Source organism: Lepisosteus platostomus, chromosome 8, assembly GCF_059453375.1.
Source record: "Lepisosteus platostomus isolate fLepPlt1 chromosome 8, fLepPlt1.hap1, whole genome shotgun sequence".
In the NCBI taxonomy this organism is placed as follows: domain Eukaryota; kingdom Metazoa; phylum Chordata; class Actinopteri; order Semionotiformes; family Lepisosteidae; genus Lepisosteus; species Lepisosteus platostomus.
Genome location: NC_142618.1, coordinates 27,470,255 through 27,494,900, shown reverse-complemented (window position 1 = coordinate 27,494,900; position 24,646 = coordinate 27,470,255). Strand labels below are relative to the sequence as shown.

The following is a 24,646-nucleotide window of genomic DNA, read 5'->3' as shown; positions in this document are numbered from 1 at the left end:
TCCCATCTGTAAAAACTGTGACAAACCTAAACCAGATGATTATAGAGCTTAACATTATAGTCTGTCATTTTTTACAAACAAGATTATGCAGACAATAATTACAGCTTGCCATACTGTACAGTACATCTGTAGGGCAGTAGGATTCAAAGTTACTGCTAATGTAGATTTGAACAGGTCTTGCTTAACGAATATGTACCGTATGTATTTGAACAAGTAACAGCAGAAATTGATATGAACAAAGTGTTTGATATTATACTATGGAGGGAGTCTGATATAAGCAGGCTTAAATTTAAAGCAGAAAATCATGTTGTGATACCAACTTGCAAGAATGAGAAAACACCTGTTGTCTTATTTGTTGTCTTAAATTAAATTTATTTAATCCCCCCCCCCCATAGGTAACAATATGGTATATTTTGATTTTTCAAAGGTTTTTGACGGGTTTTCCTATAAAACATTAATTGCAAGCTTTTAGGCATTCATGTAAATCCATGTACTGTATATAATGTTTCTGACTTACAATGAGAATTAGTGCAGCATTATTTAAAATGAAGTTATTCAGATTTAATATTCCCATGGACTACATGTTGTAATGTGGGGAAGAGTAGCCCAGCAAAATTTGTCATCACCCTAGTATAATATTTAGTACATATTAAATGTAAAAAAATCTGAATTAAGCATCATTACACAAAACACACCCCAAAATAAATAAAATACATTAATGCATACTAAATAAAAGACTACTTAATGAATAGTTTATTGGTACTTTACTTATCAAACTACAGGGCTAAGTTTGCTTGTCCAGGACCAAATTTTGCATACAACTGTATATCCTTTATTATGTTCTTATACTATGCGTGGTTATCGTGCAACTGATCAGAAGATGCTACAGTTACATTAGAACTTTATAATTATAGGCAGTAGTACTACTGTTGCATGGTAAGCGTTTAAGAGTGCTTTGGCTTCTGAGAAGAAAATATTGTATGACAAATGGATAAAATGCTCAGAAATACAAAAGTTTTATTTCTATACATTCTATGTAAATACTGTATTTGCACATTAATATTTACATCAACCATAAATACTTAATGGAATTCAAATGTATAGTCGTTCCAGATGAAAAGCCAACTCTTTTCTTACAATTTAAAGAATTTTTACTCGTTATACAAGCAGTGCTTGTGATTGTGGTTTCTCAACTGCCACCTTTAAGAATGTACCGTTTCAGCACAATGGTAAGCAGACTTTTCGTGCACTCTGCAATCTGTTTCAATACTTAGATATGCTAGTTTCCAAATTTCTTTAAGATATTCTTGGTTTTACACAGAATATGAATTTAGCCGAAGTGCAAACTCCACAAAATGACAAAAAAAACTTTGGGGGGAATAAACTACACCTGCCAAGTCTGTCTAATCTTTGATGATTGAAAAGCAACATAGGCAAACTGAATGCTAATGTGAAGTTCTTGCATTAATTTCACAGTGCCTGGATAGTTGCATGTGGTAGGATGTGGCTTGACTACAGTCTGTTGGACAACAAAGTTAGGTGATAGGTTTTCATTACACTGGTCAGATAGAGACAAGGACATCACAGGTAAACATCATGTAGAAGGGGTATGTTGTAATGGTAAACTGCATTTGGTTGGTCATACTGTAGTTGCTGCCAAATTATTGTTGTCAGAGATTGTGTGTTATTTACATGTTTAATCTCATTGGACTGTTTAGTGACTCTGAGTTGCTTTTATCTCCTTTAAGAGTTTCACAGCTTTTTATAACAATTGTTTACATTCACCCTAAAGCTAATTTAGAAAAGTATATAAAATCGTTTATGATGTTACTCTGAAATTGGACTGTACAGCCCCAAATGTTCCTAAGGTTCCCAAGTTGAATTTTAATAGTTGCACTTCAAAACTTTGTACTTTTAAGACCTGTTTCAATTCAAGCTTTATTGTCCCCTAGGGGAAATTTGTTTTACGGCACAGTCAAACACAACACAACACAACACAACACAACACAACACAATGACAATACACATTATCAAAAGGGAAGAGAATACAGCAGTGTTACAGCAGAAAGAAACAAGAAACAAGAAACAAGAAACAAGAGACAAGAGACAAGTTAGTTACTTTACATTGTGTAAGAGTGTAATTGCAGTGGGGATGAAAGATTTCCTGAGTCTCTTGGTTTTACACCTGGGGGCAGAGAGGCGTCTCCCAGATGGGAGAAGTGTGAATTCACAATGGAGGGGGTGAGACACACACTCCCTGATGCTTTTGAGTTTCTTAGTTACCCTCTGTTTGTAAAGGATGCTTAAGTTGATTTGATTATTCCCGATTATTTTGCCACTTATATTTACTAATTTAATTTACTACTATTTACCCAGCCTATTACAATTACCAGCACTTATGTTGCCAAACCAACAAGTGGAGCAGTATGTTAAGACACTTTCAATTAATGTTTTGTAGAAAAGTGTAAGAATAGTTCTATCCACCATAAAGTACCTGAGTCTCTGTTGGCCTTTTTTATAAATCATGTCACAACATTTGTGCCATTTTAGGTTCTTGTCAGTGACCAGTCCCAAGTACTTACAGTCATTGACAATTTTAACAGGCTGACCATCAAGTATAGTGGGTTGAGGGGGTGTGGTATTTTTCCTAAAATCAATAACCAGTTCCTTTGTTTTTGAAACATTTAACTTTAGGGAGAACTTGTTGCACCAGTTTGTAAAATCATTTAGAATGGGCCCATGATGGTATTCAGTGTTCTTTAATAAACTGACAGATAAATAGTGATCTATGCTATGAGAAACTTTTAAATATCTACTAATACCTTGCAAAGTCTCCGCTCAGTAAGTCTAATCACAATACAGTGCTTTTCAGGCCAGTTTATTAGTAATTTTTCAAATGGGAACAAACTGGACATAAGATCAGTAGAAGTCTGGGACTAAAAAAGTACTAAACAGCTACATTGTTTGACTATAAACAAGTGTATGTCTTTAAGGGGACATCAGAGAATATTCATTAATTTGTTCATGTAATATCTAATTATATTACTTTCTATGTAGATTTATTATTACATCCAAATACTTAAAGGAGTTTTTTCAATAAGCTGTGGGTAACCAAGAAATCCTAAAATCTACTTCTTATAAAGAAACCTGCTTTTTCTCAGGGGGATGCACAGCTCAAGAGGGCAGTTCAGAAAGAAGTGAAAAGAGAGAACAGGAAAGCTAAAGGTTAGTACAGGGTAAAAGAAAAGAGTGTACTGTTATAACTATGATGAGGGCAGGTAATTCAATCCGTGTCTATTATTTCTTAGAAGGGCAATACTAATATTTTACCAGTGTTAAATGACATAAGGTGGATGGACATAACATAATTTTACAAATGGGGGGGGTTACAAAAATGGTGAAAATTTGACCAAGCAGTTAAGTCAATATCTAAGATAATTATTCATAACCCCCAACGTGTAAGTGATTTCTCCAGAATATACCCAAGTGATTGGTATAATTAGAGGAGTGTGGATTCTTTAGTCTCTTGCACAGCTTTGGTGAAAAGATTAATAATCCAGGCACACTTAGTTAAACAAATATTTGTTACAATTACGAGACACAAACTACACTACACACAACAAAACAATACAATACACAAGTTACTCTATGTATAATATTTACAAAGAAGGCATATCAGGCCTACATTTCTAATCACCTAGAAAAAAACTAAGTATAAAAGTAAGTAAAAGTAAGATTTCTACTAAGTATAAAACTCTTAAATAATGCCTACAGAGGCCAAAGAAGAGATATGCTGCCTTCTAAATAAATGTGATACAACCTGCAGTTAAATCTTTCTCTCTGCACCCAGATGCCACACAATAAATGGGAGCCTATCTCCCTTTTCTAAAAATGCAACCTAAGCAGGAAATACTTTTTTGACCAAGGTATCTGTTACCCAGGAAACCCAATTTCCCTCAAGACAAAGCATAGTAAGCTTTCTCTAGCAAGGTTCAAATACTTAGCTCCAGTTGGGTTTTGTTTGGATGATCATGATGTGGCGCATGTTTCAAGTTCAACTCCTCTTGACTACTCTCTCTTCTCTCTATTTGTGTCTTTTTGTCCTCTTCTTGTTATTAATGTGATCTTATATTGTATGTTTCTGTACTGCTCATTAACCCACAACTTGCATAGGTATATCAAGGTAAACTTTACAATAGTTTTTTTGCTGAAGGGACCCCCCAGACCTCAGCCAAGATCCTCTCAGCTTTAAAGCTAGAAGTGTTTACTCTTCCAAGTGTCACAAACTTTATCTAAAATCTAAGAGACACTTCTCAGTTACAATTTAATTTACTGTTACTGCTTTAGGTAACTTGCAATTTTGCTTGTTAGTTTGGATAAATAACTACTACAAACTGTAATGTTTGGGGGGAATAGTGAACATACTGTAAGAAACAAAAAATATTGGGGTAAATCATATCAATCTAAATATACTCTGTAAGTGAAGATACTTTACAGAATGCCAGCAGCATCTAAAGCGTGTGGCAGACCTGGTCAGTAAATTCGCTTTAATCCCGTTTGGAAGTCACCTCTTTGCCCCAACATGTAATCTAGGACATTGATTTTCCCCTCTGCAATATCACTTTTAAATGAGCCTTGTCTGGTCCTGGTTTATTTGTCTTTATTGATTATTTAAGTTAAGATTTCCATAAAATGTATAATTTATTGTATTTATCATTAATATTATTCTCATTATCACAAATAATTGATTGTAAAGCATACATACCATTCTGTTGGTAGGAACTGTACATAGAAGTTGTACAGTATGTATATATTATATACACATTTTATTTTGTTACAAATAATTTGATAATGGATATTTCAGACAAATTCAAATATAACAAATTTTGCATTTCATGTTTTTGAAACTGAAGAGCATCAGAAAAATCATTTTACTCTTTTGGAATTATATTTAAATTACATGTTGATACGTATCTCTGATACTTATAATTTGAAAAGCAGAAAGTGTATATCATTTGAACAATGCACTGCATCTGTTTGTTTTCTTAAGAAACATTGTGTATCCTGTACCCATTGTTCCTATAATAGATGTACAGATATTGTGGAACAATGACATGCTTTGAAGAAATGACAACTGCATGAGAATAAGATGATTTTGACACGAAACGTGTTCATTACCGTTGTTAAATATTTCCTTCTTTTGTATCAGGAAAACCTTTTTGTTTGATATGTTTTATATTGGTTGATATTTGTTTGTATTTAAGCAGAAAAATTTAGAATTATATGCTGAAGTAATAAGTTATGCCTGATATTTTTGGTGAGCAGACATTTTGCTGTAAGTAAATTAAATTATTTAAAAAGGGACTGATACAATATAAAATTCAGACTGCTAGATGGCTTATCTATTGTGAAGAGTAGTCCATACTAAGACTCTATATGCTTGGCATCTGTAGTATTAAGAAAGAGTTTGCTGCCAGTGCAGAATCTGGAATATGATGTGGACCTGGTAGTGAGCCCAGAAACTTCACTTGAATTCACGTTCACTGTCAAAAACAAATTGTTTTATACAGTGCCATTTGAGGTGGCTACTCAAAGAATGACAGAATGACAACAACAATACAAAATACACAAGTTATGCACAATGAGAATATACAATGAGAGGAGACACTAGATGAGGGTACTTTTAATACAGTAGGACCAGAGGGGTAAAGAACAGAACCCATTAAGTAAAGGATTTGAAGGATTGAGTTCCAGAGCTTTGGGTCTTAACAGGAGAAGGCCATGAGACCCATAGAGTGTAGACGGGCTTGGGGGACAGATAAGGGAACAGAATTAGAAGAGTGAAGGTTGTGAGGTGGGGAGTAGGGCGATAGTAGCTCAGGCAGGTACTGAGGTGCCAAGCCATGCAGAGCCTTATAGGTGAGCATGAAGATTGTGCAAAACGTGACAGGAAGCCAGTGCCAGGACTCCAGGATAGAAGTAATGTGATCACTTGCACTAGACCTGGTCAGAATTCTGGCTGCCACATTTTGAACATACTGGTGTTTGTTCAATGTGCGTTCAGAAATCACAGCAAGTAGAGTGTTACAGGAGTCAATACAAATTGTAGAAGTCAAGATGTGCTTAAATTGGCAAATATAATCTGATGTTTTGTTACAGATGTCAGATTAGATTTCTTTCTGCTTTAATTTTGGCATTATGGAGCTGATCATAATTTAAACAAAAACCAGCACTGAATGTATATTTGTAGTATAAGATGGTTGGACAAAACCAGGATGAAGTTACTTAAGATTCTGCTTTGTATATTCTAAAGAAGTGCTATCGTTTATATAAATTGGAGTTCTGTTATGTTTAAGAGCAGATATGGATGAAACTGAGCCTAAAATTGTTAAGCTTGACTTTGAATTTAGCTGTTGCAGCATCTGCCACAGAGAAATGTGAGACAAATCTAGCTGTTGAGTTAGTCTTCCTGCCTCTCTTCAAAAATACCCACTACTCTGCATCTCAACGTGGTCTTGTTTTTGTATTGTAACTGCTCCAAGTTTTATGTCGGCAGTGTGGAGAATGGCAGGCTGTAGACGACATTACAGGCTTGCAGACCTTTTCATTACAATTGAGCTTGCTAATGATTGAACAGGTCATAGCTGAGTTTTCATTGTTCAGTGTAATTTTAATAAATATTTAATATTCTTACAGCCAATGCATTTGTACTCAGATAAGGGAGAGTAATATAAGTCTTTTTAACCACACATTCTATATACTATAGTACATTATGCAATGGTATAGGATTGGAATTGATTATATGTAAAATTTGCTAATCATGCAAATGTCAAGACCCAACTGCATAAAATGTCTGCATAAAAGTGCTCATTTTCTTTTTCCATGGCACTATAGAATCCCAATAGTACAGTAACTGTGTGTGTCCTGAAAAAAAAAACCATAGCATTACTTTGCAGGACATCTAAGCTCCTAACTACAGTTCTTTCACTGCTTCTTGAAATGACCTTATCTGACTGAGATGATACTTTTGTGTTCCCAACCATTATTAGTATGAAAATGTAAAAATAATTCAGTCATTTCTAATATCATAATATATAAAGCTTTATAAAGTGAATCTGTGCAGGTCTAATTATTAGCTCTTCACTAGTTTAATTCTTCACTAAACTTAACTAGTTTAATTAATCTATAATTTATTTGAAACATGATTCTTTGAACGAGTTTCTTCCATTGTAGTTCTGTATGTGCTATTACTGTATATTATGATTAAAAATATTTTAAATGCTTTACTCTTCTTTGAGAATTTTAAGTGTGTGAATTTGACTTAGATTATTATAAATTTGTAAAGTAATATGCTGGATATCAGCTAGAGGCGGTGCACCTCATAATGTCTTTATTTATCATCTGTACTTCAGTCTGTTCTTTTTTATATGGAAAAAAATTATGGTTCAGGTGTGAAAATAACACCATGATCACAGCACTAGAACTTAGTCTGATGATAAAATGGCCCTACGCCTTTATCCCTACTGTCTACATAGACAGAAAATTTTGTCACAGAAGTCTCCAAAGTATTATCCTTAGTCTAAATATCAAGGGTCAATGTCTTAATGTTCAAGACATTACTTTATGATTTCTGTTTGTTGTGTTTTGGTAAATTCAAAGTTTAAAGCAGAAAGTTGCACGTGAAAAGCATTATTATTTATTTTTAACTGGCACCTTTTTGTTCTTTTGTAGTCTGGGAAAAATCTAAAGGGACTAGGTGGAAGACATCCTCTAGAAAAAAAACAATCAGTGGCTCAAATGTTGTTCAGGAACAATTATTCCTGTATCTGATAGCTTTAACAGAAGTTGAAATGTTGAACATACAGTTTCTCATAAGAAAATTTCAATTCTCCTGAGGTCAAGTAGAAAACAACCTGTGAACTCACTTTGGTGAAATTTATAAACACTATTATTATTTTTTATATCATAAAACTGATCTTGGTTGGCATTCTCTAGAGTACCAAATAATTGGAAGTAATGTTATTCTTTAAATATGGTATACAGTTGTATGCAAAAGTTTGGGTACCCCTGGCCAAATTACATGTTTTGTTGATTTTCTAAATGAAAAGAAGTTTACACAGCCTCTGCAGTGAACAAACATATTTCTACAAATTTTAATGCAGAGTTACTATTTGTTTGCAGAATTTAACAGATTGTGAAAAAAAACAGTAAATGTGGCATTTGCAAAAATTTGGGCACCCTATCAGTCAGTGCTTAGTAACACCCACTTTGGCAGAAATCACAGCCTCCAAATGTTTCTTGAAGCCAGCCAACAGTCTTTCTGTGCTTGCTTTAGGAATTTGTTTTCACTCTTCCTTGCAGAACGCTTCTAGTTCAGAAATATTATTAGGTTGTCTTGCATGCACTGCATGTTTAAGATCTACCTACAGATTTTCAATAATATTCAAGTCTGGGGACTGTGAAGGCTATTCCAAAACCTTAATCTTTCCTTTCTTGAAGTAGTTCATGGTTGATTTTGAGGTATGTTTTGGATCATTGTCTGTCGAAATATCCAAACTCTTTTCAGCTTCAGCTTCTTCAGTGACTGTGGGACTTTAGCTTCCAGGACTTGTTGATACTTAGTAGAATCCAATTTTCCCTCTACCTGCACAATATTTCCTGTGCCCCTGGCTGCCATACAACCCCAAAGTATAATAGATCCACCCCCATGCTTTACAGTTGGCAAAGTGTTCTTTTCTTTCTTTCTTTTTTTCTCCAAACGTACCTTTGGGGATTGTAGCCAAATAGTTCAATTTTTACTTCATCAGATCAGAGCACTTGGTTACAAAATGCCTTTGGCTTATCCAAGTGTTGTGTTGCATAATGCAGACGTTGACTTTTGTGATGAGATCGCAACTAAGGTTTCCTTCTGATGATTCTTCCATGCAGATCATGTTTGTGCAAGCAACGCTGCACAGTTTACCAGTGCACCACTACTCCCGTGTCAGCTTAACCTTCCTGCAGGTCCTTTGCAGTGATATGCAAAGGACCTGCAGGAAGGTTAAGCTGACACGGGAGTAGTGGTGCACTGGTAAACTGTGCAGCGTTGCTTGCACAAACATGATCTGCATGGAAGAATCATTAGTGAGTGATATGGAGTGATATGGTGATATTAGCAGTGATATGGGGGTTTTGCTATGCATTCCTGAACAGTCTATGAGCGGTTCTATCAGAGATTTTTCTTGGTCTTCCAGATCTTGTCTTGACTTAAACAGTTCTCCTTAACTTCCATTTCTTAATGACATTTCAGACAGTGGAAATTGCAAGCAGGAAGTATTTAGATACCTTTTTATAGCCTTCCCCTGTTTTGTAAGACTCAATTATCTTTATTTTCTGATCCTCAGTCAGGTGCTTACAGGAGCCCATGTTTGTTGAGTGTAAGGATAACACCCTGAGAGGTTTGAAGAGTCAGATAATTTATTTAAGGTCTGGAATTTTCATCACCTGACTTAGATTAAGGCCTAACGAGTCAATTAAATTCTGAGACCTTAAAAAAAATAACACAAGTGGATCAACCAAACTTTTACACATGCCACATTTACTGTTTTTTTTCAATCTGTGAAATTCAGCAAATAAATAATGTGCATTAAAATTTGCAGAAATATGTCAACTTTTAGTTTGTTTACTGCAGAGGTTGTGTTAACTTCTTTTCACTTAGAAAATCAAAAGAACATGTAATTTGTCCACGGATGCCCAAACTTTTGCATACAACTATATATGTAAATATGTTCTTTGTAAGTAGTAATATTTTGAGGTTTGGAAGGTCCTAGGTATTCAAAAACTTTTAGTGTTGTGGATAAACAAGCACCCAAATGACATCTGATAGGTTGTCATAATATATTTTTTATTCATATAAAAAATTCATAATCTTGCATTTGAAAACGAGTAGGATTTTTATGACCAATTTCAAACAATAAACTATTAAACAAAACAGATATTTTTTAAAGAATTCTAAAGGTGATTTAAGGTAAGTTTTATTCCTTTATCAATCATTGTTAAATGGCAGCTTTATACTCGATTTCATGTATTTGTAAATTACTGTGAGGATCTTTGATACAGTAGATTACTGTTAACTCAGCTTCCAACATTTTCTGGAAGTCATGGAAATCCGTTACAAATCTATCAGACAGTATAACAAATAAAAAAATATTTTATTTCTCATTAAACACATTATAAATGTAATGTACAGTGTCTTGCAAAAGTTTTCAGCCTCTTCTTGAATGGTGTTCCATTTTGTAAAATTACAAAGTTATGCAGATGAAAATGTTGATATGCGGAAATGCTATCATATCAAGTTAAGCCCACGGGGAGGACTGTCAACAAATTACTGAGCAGGCAGGTTGCCAATAATCACTACTAATTAAATTCTGTTGTATTTAATTAGACTGTATTTGTATTTATGGACTGTAAATTTATGGACTGTTTTTGTCTTTAACAATGTGCTGCCCCTAAAAGCCAGAGGACAAGTGACACTGTAATGACTAAGTCAAGCTCCCAGAATACCCTTGTCACTGTTATTTTCTATTATAAGTTTACAAGTAGGTGGACATAGGTTTCTATGTTTCTCTTAATTTTCACCAGGCTTGACATTCTTCACCTTAAATAACCTCATTATCTGTGACCAAATAACACTCTTACTAGTAAGGTCATTTAGTGCTTATGCAACAGTCAAATCAACTCAAGTTAATTAGTCATGAACAATGAATTGCAATGATTCAGATTGATTAAATTATTAAAAATGTTTAATCAATATTCAGTACCCATAAAGAGTGTAAGCAGGGTGTTAATTTTCTTTTATTAATCTGTATTTTATAGAAGAAACATGCTGAGAATGAATTCAGAGTAATACCAATTTGAAATTATAACCAGATCTGACTCCTGTCGATTATAAACTTGTTTTTCCTCAGCCATATTAAAACAAATGTATTTTTTTTTAAACTTAACACATTTAGAAATGGCAAGGATCATTTGAATAATGACAAATTAGCTGTTGCAGGACAGTAGTGACATGACTAAAAATTGTCTTCCGTTTTTACTATATAATTCTTCCTGTTCGTACACTAGCATCTCTAAACATTCAACAGCTTGCCATTCATTAACTGTCCCCTAAATCATTAAATTTCGATTTTAGTTTTTATGTTCAACATCTTTTCGTTAACTGACCAGCACATGACTACAAAATAGTTTTAGATTTAATAGAAAGAAACAGCTATCTAGAATGTGTGAGATGTCAGTGTGTACAGTAAACTGTGGTAAGAACCGGTGTGTCACATACTGAAATGTGGTATCACTTTTTTATTTTTTTAAATAATCTGATGCAGAACTGCAGTACTTTCTAAAACTGACAGGTGGTGAAATGAATCCTCAAAGTACTGCAGTTGTGTGTGATTGTTCGACAGACCAGTACAGTTTTGAATGTTTATTCAACCCATTAGTGCTTACCTGCACTAATCATACTATATACTGTACAAACTATTGAAAAACACATTAAATACAATGATTACTTTGTTGAGACATGATGTTGTTACCTCGCTTTAACAACTGTAAATGAGATGTCACAATACTATATAACAGTAACAAAATTATATTTTTTTTTTGCAAACCGTATATAGAATTATGTGAGAATAGTACTTAGAAGACAAATAATTTTATTTTACATTTTAATGATAAAAATATACATAGTGGCTTTAGAAAATGTTTTTTCAAAGCAAATAAACACATGAAAAACAGAAGAAGTCAGAATACAAGATACAAGTATTCACTTTGTGGAAGTCTGCACTATATTTAGATCAGTATATTTAAATTGTTAATTTTGTAATTTGCCATTATATTCTTGAGTTACTGTATGTACCACTCTAAACATTTTTACATTTTAGTAATCGCTTGTAAACATTGGTATAAATAATTGCATCTACTGTCTATGAAAGCAGTCTGCAGAATTGCAGTAACAGTTGATGTACTGTATGTATATTGTGGATATAACTTCATGGATTTCTTTAACTCGGTAACTTTCCCCTTACTCATTTTGACATTACTTTGCTTTGTCTAACTGATACTTTACTGCATGTGATAAATGATAATGTTACATGTGTGGGGCATTGGGAAATGTAGTTTATTTGTGTAATTTATTTGCCTCACAAATATATTTGACTCCTGAGCCAAATTAAAAACTACAAATCTTGTTGCTATGTTGTACTTGTTGAGGAATACACTTCCTATTCCGTTTGAAACAGAACATATAAACTCTTCATGGACAGTCATCTGTGTGGTAGTTTTATTGACAGTTTAATTTTCCATTACACTTCAAGGTAGCTTTAGACACACAATGAACAGCAAAGATTTAATATTATTGATGTTATGAAACCAAATGTTTCAGATGTTTGCATCTCCCTTGAATCCCCCTCATCCCCTTCCACCCTCTAAGTAGTCTCCTAATAATTTCTACACCCTCTTTTCTTGTCTGGCAACATATTTGCAGTGGGATGTTCATTGTCTCATGCTGGGTCATGATATAATAAGTTAGTGTGCTCCATTCAAAAATTAAACCACTCCCCAGGCGTGTGCTCTTCTGCATGCAGACCACAATTACTAAATGTCTGCTGGGCACCTGATTTTTTTATTCTAAGAAAATCAAAAACTAAGAAATAATGTGTCCCTGTCCAACTTAATGCATGACTGAAAAAACCATAAAACGTTTTAGATAGTTAAAAAAACACTTTTTATGCCTGAAAAACAGGTACCTAATTACAATTACAATTAGAAAAATGAAAAAAAAACCTAGGTACAATAATAAATGACAGAAAAACAAAGAAAAGAAAAACCAGTTTTATTAAAACCAGGAAATGCAGGTTTTAAAATGTTTTTAAACAACTTGTACAGACACTGGGAGTCTCATACGACCTTCTACATAACTGTAGGATACCCCATCACAAAAGACTAAAATGAGAAAAGCTTGTAGAGTGGGCTGTAATAACACAGAACGTCTTTTAGTTGTCAAGGAGATCAAGAGAATTATTTGAAATTAGTATTTACCTTATAGGGAGCAAATAGAGGAAGAACAAAACAAGAGCAGTATGCTTGTAAGGTTTAGTTCTGGTTATAATTCTGGTTATAATTATAACATCTGAATTTGAACATACAAAGGCCTCTGGATATTATGTGCCAGAAAACAGTGCATTGCTGTAATCCAATCGTGAACAATCGATGGCAAGAATTGTTCATCAACTTCTGACTGAGGAAATTACAGGATAAAATTACACAGATGAAAAATGGAGACCATTTAATGATTTTTTACATGATTTTCAGTGGTTAAGAAAAACACCAAAATTGTTCACCTGATTGGTTGGCCTAATCTGCAAACCATTGATGATTATATTATAGTAATTTATGTTACACAGTTTGTGTTGAGACTCCTGTAGCATCACACTATTGAGCTGTATCCAAACATGTTGGCTTCCAAACATAAATATCTTGTATTTTTTTTTAATATTATAAATGCTCTTTGCAAACTTTACTTAATTTTATTTTTCAGGAAGATCTCAACCCCCAGTGCCAAAGTAGAAGATATGCCATTGTATGCCATGAAATTAGGTAATTTATGTATTTATCAAGTAAGATTTGTTCATCTTTCCGTTACTGTGATTTCATAGCAGAGGTATAACAAATCAAAACTACAGAATTAACAAATGATACCAGAGAAAAATTAGGAAATTACTGTAAAAAGACAATAGATATGCACTGAGGGTTTCCTGCTAGTTGAGCTCATATATTCATATTAATATTGATTAATATGATAATATTCTTAATTATATGTAATTTGGTTTATACAATTTTTAAAAACACATATTAATAGAATGACATAAAACATGGTGCAGGTTGTATTAATACTTTCCATGTTAGATAGCAAAGTTTTTGTCTGCTGATTTCAGAGCAGGACTTTTTACAGCTGTAGAAAATGCATTTTACATTAGACATTTACATGAATAGCTATAAAATAATTGGTGCCTGTCTTTAGTTCAATGACTCTGGATTTGAACCTTTGATATGTGAAGAAAATGATCCAAGACTATACAGCTGTACAATTAAATTGCCCACCACAGCTCTTCAGCTTTGTTATAGTCCAATTTGAAGAGGAGAAAAAAACTATTATTTTACTCCTTTCTGGGTGCTGCAAATATGCTACCATTTTTAAAGCCAGCACAGGAATAGGCTGATGACAAATGGGTAGAACACCATTAACCTCAGAGCTTCTCAATCATACACTATACCAATGATTGCCAACCTTGGTCCTGTAGTACCCAAGTCTGCTGGTTTTCATTCCAAATGAACATTAAGGCTTGTGCTAATGCCTTCAATTGATGCGTTTGCTTGTTTAGACTTTTGTTAAATTCAAGTCACTCTAATGCACTCTAAATTCACACTAAATTAAAGTGCATTGGTCCAACAATTTCAACATGTAAAACACTAAAATAATTAAAAAATAAACCTACTGTAGGACTGGAAGAACTTAAATTAAATCAATTAGACTGCGAACAAGAACTTGGCAGGAACACTAATCAGTAGTATAAGCCAGGAATAAGGTTGAGATTCAGAACACAATACTGTTACTGACATTCAGTCAGAATTTAAACAGGTTTAGATTACATCAGTGATTAAGTGGGGTCAACTGGCATATGCAGTGTTCTTAAGTAATTCAAGAATTGTTCTAGACTGCTAAAATATTTGTGGTATACTGTGATGTTATGTGAGACATTATAGTCTGTAGTGGTTCCTGATTTCACATCCATTAGGGTAATTAAATTTTTTTTAAATATTAACATATAGGAAAAAAACGTGGTACAGGTTATATTAATATTTTCTGTGTTAGATAGCAAAGTTTTTGTCTGCTGATTTTAGGGTAGGCCTTCCACTTTTTGCAGCTGTAGAAAATGCATTTGAAGTTACAGGTAGTTATGAAGTTTAATGAAGTTAAACATTTGTCAATGTTTGGGTTTTGTGCCATTATGATCATCAACATGTTTGATTGGCCCCATAGAACCTTGTGATGAATGGTCACAGAAGTCATAACAAAAATTAAAAACAAGTGTCCAATAATTACATGGTCCAGAAAGATGAGGAAATCTAGTTTTCAAAAAACAGCTTTGCAGGGAAGTCAACAGTTTTGAAATAAAATATAAGAAAAACTCAATCTGTTGAAAACCACACAGACTACAAAATGTTGTATTTACAATCAGAACTAAACAAAGCCTGATACGCCATGAATGCCAGATTAAATATGCTAAACTCTGACCATGGCCTTCTTTGGTAAGCAGGTTAGAATCAATTTGAAATAGAGGCTATATCTGGACCTTTGTAGTCTACATACAAAGTAAGTAGACTTATTAATACTAATGCATCCAAAACACAAATGTTCACTTCCTGTGGTTCTCTACTTCTGTCCAATTGCAGGGCTCCTGTTTGATGATGTAATTGATCACAGGAACACATCTTTGCATAATGAGTGCAAAGCACATACACACACTTCCTCCAAACCCCACCTTCAAAGTTTGGAGCAAACTCGGTGACTTAACCACCATTGGTCTCAGTGAAACTGAACATAGGCTTACAAATGGCTATAAACGTATAAAGGGCTTTGTAATTGTGTAATCAAACAAAAAAATCAACAATGTGGTGTGGTTCAAAAAATAATGCAAAACCATCATGCTTGATTTGTATGTATCTAATAGCTACTTTCTGAATAGAAATAAGAAGTTTTAGAAGTTAATTTTTGCTATATCAAGCAAATAGCGTTTTGCATATTAGTTGCTTATGTTTGGTCATGCAACATTACCATTGTATAGCTAAGTTCAGGGCAATATTAACAGTAAAAAACTAGCAGGTAATCAGAACATTTTGCTTAATTATTACCAGACTAGCGATGAGGTAACAATGTAATTAATTTCCATTTAAATACTGTATGTTGTTAATTGCATTATGCAATTTTAGCTGAATATCCTCTATGTTTTGTGATTATATTTGGTCTGCATGATGTTTGAATAGTCTACATAGTTTTGCCTAATTTCACAACACAGAAGGAGAAATGTGGCTCACAGTTACTGTGCTATATTGCATTCAGTCACTGCCCTGCATGTTTTCAGCTTTTGTGGCAAGAAATGTAAGAATGAAAGCAATGGGAATAGTTGACTTAATGCAATGCCTGTTTTATATAAATATTTTTTTTATTTAGATAATTTATTACTATTTTTTTTACTAAGTAGTTTAAATAAATGATAATAATATATTGAAGTGTTATTGGTTTCCACGCTTGTAGTTTTTGTTAATGACATAAAACACCAGAGAAAGCAGTTATTTGGTATTATTGTTGTATCCAGGGCACATTTGTCATGTTCTTTGTCCATTGTTATTTTATTGTATTGTCTATTTATAACTTAGAAGAAAACCAGGCAATCCATTTTTTAACAAAATAAAATTAGGGAATTTGATTGTTTTTTAATTGGATTATTGACATTTTATTTTGTGTTTCATCATTTTTCAGATGATATCAATGATGAAGAGGACCTTCGAGGGATTATCAGTGTGCCTGTAATTTCAAATGCAGCTCAGCTCCGTGTAAATTCAAATCCAATAGATATAAATCTTGCAAGTGTACGCCTTCAGTTTTTGTCTTTTCTCTTTACTTTATTTTCTTTTTTGTTAATGGACCATTGCTGGAAATTTAAGTGTTTTTATTCTTGAATCTAAAGCTCTGAACAATTATGTTAACCACTGCATGAGGTAGTGGTGAGGAAGTGGACTGGGAGGTTGTGGGTTCAAATCCCACGTGGGATACAACTGTAAAACCAGTGAGTCATTGCACTTCACTAAGATTTCTCCAATACCATATTTTCTTCACTTTATCACTGTGATGGAGAATTTGTTCTCAATTTTTTTTTTAATGGTAAAGCATTTAAAATTAAAGCATTTAAGCTTAGATTTATAGAAATCAGCTCAATTTGTAAATATTTTTTTACACAGTTACTGTATTGCATTTTTTTTTTATTTCAGGCCCTCAAGGGACTTCTGTTTGGTTCCAGTTTGAATTGTTTCAATGAAGAGTGGAAGGCTCAAAGTTTTACATTTTCTGAGATTCCCCAGCTGAAATATGGCATTGTGCAGAAAAAGGTAATTCAGTGTGATTTATGTGGATATAATTGGTTTTCATTGTATTACTTTTATTTAGTTACAGGTTTTCTTGACCTGAATGTGTTGTTTTCATGTTTATAATTTGTCTCCAATCCAGATACAGTACATTACAATAGGTTCAACCTACTGAGTTGATAAAAATGTACATATTTACAAGAATACTATATAGTATTTTAGAATAATCCATAATCTACAGTAAGTTTGAAATGCCATTTTTTAGTTTATCTTTACAAGGAGCACTACAGTTCCTAATTTATATCAGTGATCTGCACAAACAGAATTAAAAAAGTGAGAATATATAGGATGGAGCAAACACCTGGCAAATAACACTTAATATAGACACATACCGAACATTATAAACAGCAAAAACATAAACTGTAAGTCAAAATGGAAAATGAAGAGTTTATGAAAAAATCTTTATTTTGTAAATATTATTTGCATCAGCCTACAAGATAATGAGGGAAAGCAATTAAAAAGTTAAACAGTCAGTAGTGAAACATGAACCAGATGGCACAATTAGAAACTATGTAAAAGTGCATTTAAAACTAAGAACAAAAGGCCCTTTTTTACACTAAGATTTGTGGGACTACAGAACAAGGTACCCAGCTGTGTAGTTGAAGCCCATGCTTTAGCCGTGTCCCAATGTGCACATTGCGATCTTGCGCCGTTCGTATGCGCGTTTTTGCTCATGTCTGCAAGGTCTTAGGGTGTCCCATTTCTACATTTGTGTTCCACAAGGGTGTTCATGGGTGCTCCCAATGCTCCCCTATTGCACCCTTCTCTGAAGTTCGCATTGGAAGGGAATTACCCCCAACTCTTTGCGGAATGGTGACGTTTCATGTTCTAGCTATTCAAACAGGAGAGAAATTGCCACAGAGAATACAATATTAAATTGTTAAATGTTTTACAGTTTTAAAACTCATTTTATGCAAAAATAAATTTGCATTAGGCTACTTTAGATTCATACTGTATGTATTCTAGGTATGAAGTTTTGACATAAAGCTTTTATTTTGTCATCCGATTTCAACAGATGAATATTCGTTTACCTGTGGTGTATTTTGTACTTTGAATACTTAATAGTCCACATATTTAATAGTACAAAGCTTTGAGGTTTACCTTACATAATTTACTTTGAATGTGAATTAACGTATTATGTCATGTTTGTCGTGCTGTCATTTTTGTACTAGTGATATGAAATGTATTTAGTAATACAAAACTTTGAATAAACAGTGGTATTGCCAAGTTTTCCTTAGTTTACTTTGCCTGTTTTGTGACAAGGCTGCAAAACATAAATGAAAACAATATGACATTACTTTTGTGCAGGGATAGATGAGATAAAATTCAATTTTGTCAAACTGCGAATGGAGGCACTTAGCATGAGGGTTTCCCATTGCCCTTCTTATAATGCTGCACCTTCAATTACTTGTGCGCTTTAAGTCCACATTTGTGTTACTTCACAAAAGTGTGGACTTAGAGGAAGGGCTTAGGGTGACAGTAAGGACATGGCCCTTGTCTTCTTTTAAGAAATGGCCAGATGTGATCCTTGGATCGGTTACCTTTGGCTACTACCAAAAGGATTAGATGGGCTGAATATTTTCTTAAGGTTTATATTTCTAATTTCAGTGTTTTCTCATACACAGTAGTGTATAAGGTAGAAAAAAATAATTAAGCTTCAATGGCACGGCAACATTCCCAGTCATGCAGATTTGAAGCATAGTGTTTCAGCTGTTTCTTTAGCTGGATTTAGCAGCTCTAGTCAAGTTTTCTACTACTTTCCTAGTCTTCTTGGATTTCTGACGGGATAACTTCCTAATCAATCTAGCAGTCACCAACACAACTTCCACTTGAGAATTACACCTACATTCTAGCCTTTAGAGCAAGACCAGGACTCCTAACCTTTCAAACGAATCCACTAGCGAGAGCTAGTTGTGCTCCTTTCCTCCTGCTCCCCTTCCATAACCTTGAGCAAAACCATTCCTGGAGAGTGCTCCCTGGATGGTGTCTAGAAATGACCAATACCTCAAAATCAAACTTTTCTAGCCTTCCCAACTGAAGCATTGCCATAACCCCATACTATCACTGGGCAATACCCAAGAGAGAGACTGTTGTTAACTGGGTGAGTCCCACCATGAGCTTCTTTCAACCCATTTAAAGAGATTGATACCCACTAACAGGTTCAGGACATGTTGCGATCATGTACAAATTAATGTTCCTGCACCATTCTCTTTAAAACCCTAAACCCTAAATGTGATTTAGATCACATCATGATATAAAAACCTTTCTGACATGCTAAAAGTAATAAAACCCTAAAATGTGATGGCTGCTCTGTTACAGTTATAAGGTTAAACTGTCATAATCTATGGCAAGATATAAGCAGCTATGCTTATAATTATCAAAAAATATTTGACATATTTTGGGTATAACAAATGAGAGCATGCCATTTGGCTTATTTTGTATGTGGTTGTTTAGTACTGTATCTAAGCAGTCCTAAAATGTCATCCAGGCACTTTAATAAAAATATCCAGACTTTGTGCCTGAACCACCTATCTGATAAACTAAATGTTTAGACACCAGCAAATCTTTATGTAAAAATGTTTTTCCATTTCCCCATTTCTAAATCAGTTTAAAAAATGTGCATGGGTCATGTCTGTTCAATAAAATGTCAAAGCACCTGTTGTAGAAATAAAGTCCCTTCCCTATTAATAGAATTCAGAATATGTTTTGGTTATAAGTGAAAAAAATATGTTGATGCTTACAGTAGTATATACTGTATATGGATCAATTTTGTTCTCAATCTCCTTTGTTCTGTGCTGAAGAAATGTTGTTCCTTAAACCTGTACAATCCCATGAGAACCGGAATCATTCTTGCGTTCTTCTTTGAACTCTTTCTAAGACTATAACATCCTTTTTGACGTCTAGTGACTAAAACTGGAGACAGTATTCTAAATTAACTGTTAGTGAAGGATTGTAAACCCTGAGCATAACTTCCCTTGATTTAAATACCACACTTTCTGCATACCCAGATATTGTATTAGATTTTTTATTGCTTCCCTGTATTGTCATGATAAGGACATAGCAAAATCCACAAACACCCAGATCCCTTTTCATGCTTAGCTTCCTGAAACTCAGAAATGTTCCGACATCTTGCTTGATCACTTTACTCTTGTCAACATTAATTGTGATTTGCCTGTTGTCTACTCAATCTATGATTTTGCCTGACTCTTTTATAAGTCCCCTGCAGCTACTTCTGTTTACCACTCACATATTTTGTATAATCTGGAACTATAACTTATTTTCTAAGTATTCTAGAATCTGAATTATTGATATTCATTATTATGAGTAATGGGTCCTAGCAAATCCCTGCTGTACACCATTGCCAATCATCAGCCTAATTGTGCCACATAAAAGAATTTCTTGATTTGAAGCAGTTCTCAATCCATGTGGACGTATTACCAAAAATTGATATAGCTTTTAATAGGAGAATTTATTTAAGGGGACCTTATTCATAGCTTTCTGGAAATCTAAATACAACATATTAGCTTTATTAAGTATTCTAATAACATAGTTTAATAAGACCATCAAATCCATGTTGGCTGACTGCTGATACTGCATTTGCTGATAGTTTGAATATTTCCTCCTAGTTTAGCTGTACCTACAGTTTCCATATGCCTGCAGCCATATCACCCTGCAACTCTCAACTGGCAGCCCACTGAAGCTAAGCAGGTGTGAGCCTGGTCAGTACCTGGATGAGAGACCTCTTGGGAAAAGGTTGCTGCTGGAAGTGGTGTTAGTGGGGGCAGCAGGGGGCGCTCACCCTGCGGTCTATGTGGGTCCTAATGCCCCAGTATAGTGACGAGGACACTATACTGTAAACAGGCGCCGTCCTTCGGATGAGATGTAAAACCAAGGTCCTGACTCTCTTCCTCTTCCTCTTCTTCTTCTTCACAGCCTTAGTCCCAGACTGTCCTGGGGTCAGCTGCTTTGGTTGCTCTTCTCCACTTGTCTCTGTCAAGCACATCTTCCTCACTCACTTCACATATCTCCATATCTTTTCTCACAATCTATCCATCTCTTTCTAGGCATGCCTCTTCTTCTGTTACCTTCCACCTCAAATTCCATTACCCTCTTTGTTACTTCCTCAACGTCCCTCCTCATGATATGTCCATACCACCGTAACCTCGCCTCTCGCATCTTCTCAACCACATCCACCACCCTACATCGTCTACGGATTTCTTCATTTCTGATCTTATCCTTCATTGAAATCTGCAGAATCCATCTCAACATCCTCATTTCAGTTCTTCTCATCAAGTTCTCTTCCCTCTTTCCAACTGCCAAGCATTCAGCTCCATATAGTAGTACAGGTCTAATCACAGTCTTGTACATTTTGCACTTTAACTTTCTAGGAATTTCCTGTCACAGATTATTCCAGTTATTTCTCTCCACTTGTTCCATCCAGCGTTCACTCTTTGTTTTACTGCCTCCAGTGTTTCTCCTCCCTTTACCAGTTTTGATCCAAGGTATTTAAAGCCATCAATTTGTTTCAGTTTTCCTCCATTTGTCTCCTCAACATTGGTCATAGTATATCCTCTTCTCTCCTTTACCATTATTTCAGATTTTTCTGCATTCATTTTCAGTCCACCCTTTTCCAGACTCCTCTGCCATTTTAACACTTTCTCCTGTAGTTCTACTTCTGAATCTGCCCTCAGTGCCACATCATCAGCAAAGATGAGTTCCCAAGGCACTTTTGTTCTTACCTCCTCTTTCAGTGTGTCAATAATGTTTATGAAAAGGAAAGGACTTAGTGCTGATCCTTGGTTTACTCCAACTGTGATTTCAAACTCTTTTGTCTCTCCCCGTTGTGTTATCATCTTCGTAGTAGCATCTCTATAGGTTGCTTGAACTAACTTCACCATGCTTTCTGGTACTCCTTTCTTCCTCAAGCACCAATACACCACCTCTCTGGGCACACGGTCATATGCCTTCTCCAAGTCCAGAAAGGTCCTGACTCTCTGTGGTCATTAAAAATCCCAGGATGTTTCTCGAAAAGAGTAGGGGTGTAACCCCGGCGTCCTGGCCAAATTCCCGAGTCATTTCCTCCTAATAATCCCCATTTATGAATTGGCTTCTCCTCCCCACTAATAGCTGATGTGTGATAGCTGAACAGTTCTGGCGCACTATGGCTGCTGTCGCATCATCCAGGCAGATGCTACACGGTGGTGGAGGGGAGTCCCCATTACCTGTAAAGCGCTTTGAGTGGAGTGTCCAGAAAAGCTATATAAGTGTAAGCAGTTATTATTATTATTATTATTATTATTATTATTATTATTATTATTATTATTATTATTATTTTTGACATTAATAGAAGTAAAACTAATTGGCTTATAGTTTAATGCCTAAATTTGCATTTATATAGTCTTTACAGCTTCCATCCTAAGTTATAGTTGAAATTTCACACTTAAAGTTCAGTTAATGACACCATCAGGCCCTTAATGATTAATTAGTTTTTAGCTGTCCTTCTCCGTGTAATACCTCACTATCAGTTATGTTGAATTTCTTAAATAATGGAGCATTAGCAAAGTAGCTATTAACAGCTAAATAGGGTATTTTATTTTTAATACTTTGTTTTCAGCAGCTTTAGAGAAAAATATAGCAAGGAATTTAAGTTGCACTGATTCATATAAATGTATTCTGTTGTACCGTACATATGTCACTTTGGTTGCTTCAAAAACTTGTTTTTTACATGCATTCACATCACTTTAAAAAAACGCTTATCTAATTCAGGCAGAATAGACCCTGGATGGTACACCAATTATTCTTTACCTTCCATCCATTTTCTAAACCTCTTCATCCAGTATAGGGTTGGGGGGGTGGGACAGAGCCTAACCCAGCAATCAATAGGTGCTAGGCGGTATACATCCTGGACAGGACACCAGTCTATCATAGAGCAAACACTTGCACCAGGTCCAGTTTTACAGAAGCCCATTTCTGCTAGTATGTCTTTGAACTATGAGAGGAAACTGGAGGATTCAGAGGAAACCCACATACCCTGGGATAACCTATCCCCCCAAACAGTATCCCAGGAATTGAACCCAGGGCCCCAGCACTGCAAGGCAGCAATGCTAACCATTGTGCCATCATGCTATATACTGTGGAAATAACTCAACATTGACAGTTTTAAACGGAGACAAATAAGCCTGCATATGAGGTGTGAGGTTATTGTAGATCCTGTACATGCAGCCAACTCACTATGTTATTTCACCTGATCTGTGCCCAACAGCGCCAGCTGCTGTCTGCATCCACACAGACTTTATGTGATTTCGCTTCACTGTAGTCTTACTGTGACTTCTCTGTAACTACTCAACTCAGCTTTCCTCTCAGAATACTGTGACTCTGAGGGAAGTATAATTGAATTTATATACAATATTAAAACAAATGACAATGCAAACTAAAATATGAATCTAAACTAGAGAATCAAACTTTACAATCAAATTGACAAATAGGAATAATATGAATTGAAACAAATAAAATAATAATTTAATAAAACATACAAATAAACTACTGATGAAAACATTATGTGCATGCTGAGATTTTATGCCTATGAAATATTGGTTCATTTAATTCTAATTTGAAGACAGATTTTTTTAAATATGTAAATGATAGCAGTTATAAAGTTATCAATTGAAACAGTGGTAGTACCACATTAACCAAAGTTACCAATAAGTAGGTAAAAACGTTTTCCAGTTCTAGAATTATTATTCGTTTGAATAGTAGTAAAGCTGGTGCCATCAATAGAACATCAGTTAGTAATATTTTCTCTACTCTTTCATTATTAGTGATTGCTTCATTAAGAACTTCAAGAAATTAAAACATAACAATTATTGTTTTTATGTTACAAAAACATTTTGGAATGTTTTGTAATTTTCTATGCTTCACAGAGGAAAAACAAAATATGACTTTTCAAACATTTTGTGTTGGCTTTATAACCTATCTGTGATTTCACTAGGTTTCAAAACACAACACTCTCAAAATGTAAATGAATAACCCTATTAAGGCAAGAATCCAAACGGTTTAAAAAGCTTTTCTTTTTCTCTGCTGGGGGTTGGTATTCTAACCCCAAAAAGTGGATTAAATGCCTTGGCATCGTTTTTTATGTAGATCTAGAGCAGACAACTCCATCATAGAGTGATGTTTTAAATAAGTCTTAAAAACAATATTTTCAACCACAGTGATGCTAAATATCAGTAATGTGATATTTTTCATCAGGTTTGTTAATGTACTGCATTACATAAAATATTTTTGTTAACTATTGTAGAATTCACATAAAGTGAAATTCACTTTACAAGTAGAAAGGTGCAAACATTTTTTCACTTTAATATCTGAATTGTAAACAATCAAAATTTAAATCTGAAGCCTGGATTAAAAAAAA

At 34.4% G+C, this 24,646-nt stretch overlaps 1 protein-coding gene across 3 annotated transcripts in view; it reads left to right on the top strand.

Annotated features, from left to right (window-relative positions):
* mindy4 (MINDY lysine 48 deubiquitinase 4) overlaps positions 1–24,646 on the top strand; it is a 60,347-nt gene that overhangs the window by 6,436 nt on the left and 29,265 nt on the right. For 2 of the 3 annotated variants that reach the window (XM_088643029.1, XM_088643031.1), the window contains exons 6-8: positions 13,571–13,629; positions 16,574–16,683; positions 17,083–17,199. In XM_088643029.1, the coding sequence (XP_088499155.1) occupies positions 13,571–13,629; positions 16,574–16,683; positions 17,083–17,199 (286 nt within the window). The remainder of the gene's footprint in view (positions 1–13,570; positions 13,630–16,573; positions 16,684–17,082; positions 17,200–24,646) is intronic. The other variant, XM_088643030.1, reaches the window with a different exon arrangement.